Source organism: Mesitornis unicolor, unplaced genomic scaffold (assembly GCF_000695765.1).
Source record: "Mesitornis unicolor isolate BGI_N332 unplaced genomic scaffold, ASM69576v1 scaffold32520, whole genome shotgun sequence".
NCBI lineage: Eukaryota > Metazoa > Chordata > Aves > Mesitornithiformes > Mesitornithidae > Mesitornis > Mesitornis unicolor.
The window spans coordinates 1-2,369 of NW_010156782.1; the positions used below are offsets into that span (position 1 = coordinate 1).

Genomic DNA, 2,369 nt, shown 5'->3' on the forward strand with positions numbered 1-2,369 from the left:
GGTGGTCAGCACCGCGCTGGGAGGGCTCCCTGCACCCAGCCCCTCCTCGCTGCACCCCTAAACCCCCCACAACCCCAACTTGCACCAGGAACCTCCCGACCCCGACCCTTCCCAGCCCTGCTGGGCGCCCAGGCTGGGTACGTCCCCACGCAGACACCCGCGGTCACCCGGGCACGCGCCGTACTCTGCAGCGTGGCCAGCGTCTCCTCGTCGCTGTTCAGGATGATGGTCTGCGCGGCGGCCGCGGGCGCCCCCAGCCTCTTCCCCTCCGAGCTGTGCAAACGCTGCATGTGGAACTTGAGGTGCCCGTTGCGGTTGAACCTGCAGAGGAACAGCGTGAGGGGGAGTCTGACACGGACAGCGCAGGGACTCCGCACCCTCTGCGGAGACACAGCCCACGGCCCCACAAACACGGCCTGTCCCAGCCCCCGGAACGCTTCCATCAGCGCCCAAGCACTGAACCTCCCCAGGCAGACGTTTCTTGGAGCTGAGGCTGAGGCTGTTACCTTTAAAATACTGCTTTAGTTCTTGGTCTAGACCTGGCAAATGCCAATTAGTCAGCAGCTGGTACAGCACTTACACTGTGTAGTAAATATTCCAATTCATGTCCTTTGGCCCAATCACATTATTGTAATTTACGTTAAAATTCTGCGCTGTTTTACACACAGCCCAGTCTGCCACATTTAAACCCACAGGGGCCAGCGGGGCAGCCAGCTCTGTGCCCATCTCCTGCCTCCTCTCGAGCCCCGAGAGCTCTGTGGGATCTCTCCGAGCAGCACCATCCCCGCAGGCTCCGCTCACCTCTGCCCGCAGATCTGGCAGGCAAAGGGCTTCTCGTTGGTGTGCGTCAGCATGTGCCTGCGCAGGTCCTTCTTGTTCTTGGAGGCGAAGCTGCAGTGGGTGCACTTGTGTGGCCGAAGGCTGGCGTGCTGCACCATGTGGCTCTGGGAACAGGAGGACACGCGCAGGGGTCAGAAAGCCCCTTTTTCTCCAAAAAAAGCCCCTTTCTCTCCAAAAAGAGCTCCTGCTTCTCCACAGCTCCCGTTCCCAGGGCTGCTCTGTGCCAGGAACCTACCCGAACCTCCGGCCAGAGGGCTGCGGTGAAGGGACAGTCGGGACACTTGAAGGTGCTGGGCCCAATGTGGGCTCTCTTGTGACTCTCCATTTCCGCCCTCCCTGTGAACATGGCTGTGCAAATCTTGCATGAAAACTTTTTGGCTGTGGAAATCTTGCACGAGAGCTTCTTGGCGGTGGAAACCTTGCACGAGAGCTTCTTGGCCATGCCTTGGAGCGCAGGCCACTTGAGCTTTGGGGAGGAGCCTTCCTGCCCCTCGGAGGCTGGTGACAGAGACGAGTCCTTCTGGAGCTGCCTGGTGACACACTGCACCAGGGGCCACTTGACGCCGCCGGGCTGCGCCTCCGGGCCCTCCGCAGGCGAGGGAAAGGCCGGGTCCCCGCTGAGGGGCTGAGAGAGAAACACCCGGTCACGCCTGCTCGCGCTGCTGCCCGAGACGGGGGGGAAGCGCAGCTCCTTACCTCGATGTGCTGGAACTGGCTCCCCGTGACACCGGCCGACATGATGTAGTGACCGCCGTGGTCCTTCAGCGCCTCCTCTGCCATCACGGCTCCGCTCACCACCACGGCGTGGGAGGTGTCCGCAGGGCTCTCCTCCTCGCTGCTGGAGAGCACAGGGTCAGGAGGATCCACCTCGCCCTCCTCACTAAATCGTCCTCGCGGAGTCGGAGGTGCCCCTGGTGCGGCTGACCTGTACAGCGTGCCTGGAGCCTGAATCTCCTCGCTGATGGGCGTGATGATGCTGTACTCGGCCGTGCCGCCGAAGGGGATTGTGATCTGCTGCAGCTCCGAGCCTCCCAGGGCGGCCTCCTCATACGTCTCCTGCACCAGTGTCTCCCCCGGCTCTGCCATGTGCAGCGTCACCAACTTCTGCTGCTGCTCCTCAGAGTCCACCTCGGCCCCCTCCTCCTGTGCCTGTGGCTCGCAGGGGGGCTGTGCCTCTCCCGAATCGCCTGGCTTCACCACTGCCACCTGCGCAGGGGACAGCGGCTCAGCCGGGGCAAGGCAAGGCTCTGCAGACGCCTCCTGAAGCAGAACAGGGCTGGGAACCTCCCCCTGCTGCCCCCCAAGAGCAGAGTCCCCCCACAGAGCTCCTGACCTGCAGTGAGCCCGTGGCCAGCTCCCGCTGGCTCCCGCTGGGTGCTCCTTTTCAGGAGCAGGTCCAGGGCCGTCTGCGTGGCCAGCGCTGCTGACCCGGCCACATCTGCAGGGGCAGAGGAGGGGGTCAGGCACACGTCCACCCACCTCCTCCCCACCCTCGCCCCATCCCCAGGAGCTCACTCGCCTTGTTTGTA

At 63.5% G+C, this 2,369-nt stretch overlaps 1 protein-coding gene across 1 annotated transcript; it reads right to left on the minus strand.

The window, feature by feature from the left end:
- Positions 1-184: 184 nt before the first annotated feature.
- Positions 185-2,278, minus strand: LOC104548413 (zinc finger protein 335-like; the record flags this gene model as incomplete). The annotated part of the gene is given in 8 exon segments (XM_010194428.1): positions 185-321; positions 802-944; positions 1,076-1,144; positions 1,146-1,456; positions 1,527-1,675; positions 1,766-2,046; positions 2,174-2,203; positions 2,205-2,278. Coding segments are annotated over 8 exon segments (1,194 nt in total), but the record flags the coding sequence as incomplete, so codon positions are not given.
- Between the last annotated feature and the right edge of the window lie 91 nt (positions 2,279-2,369).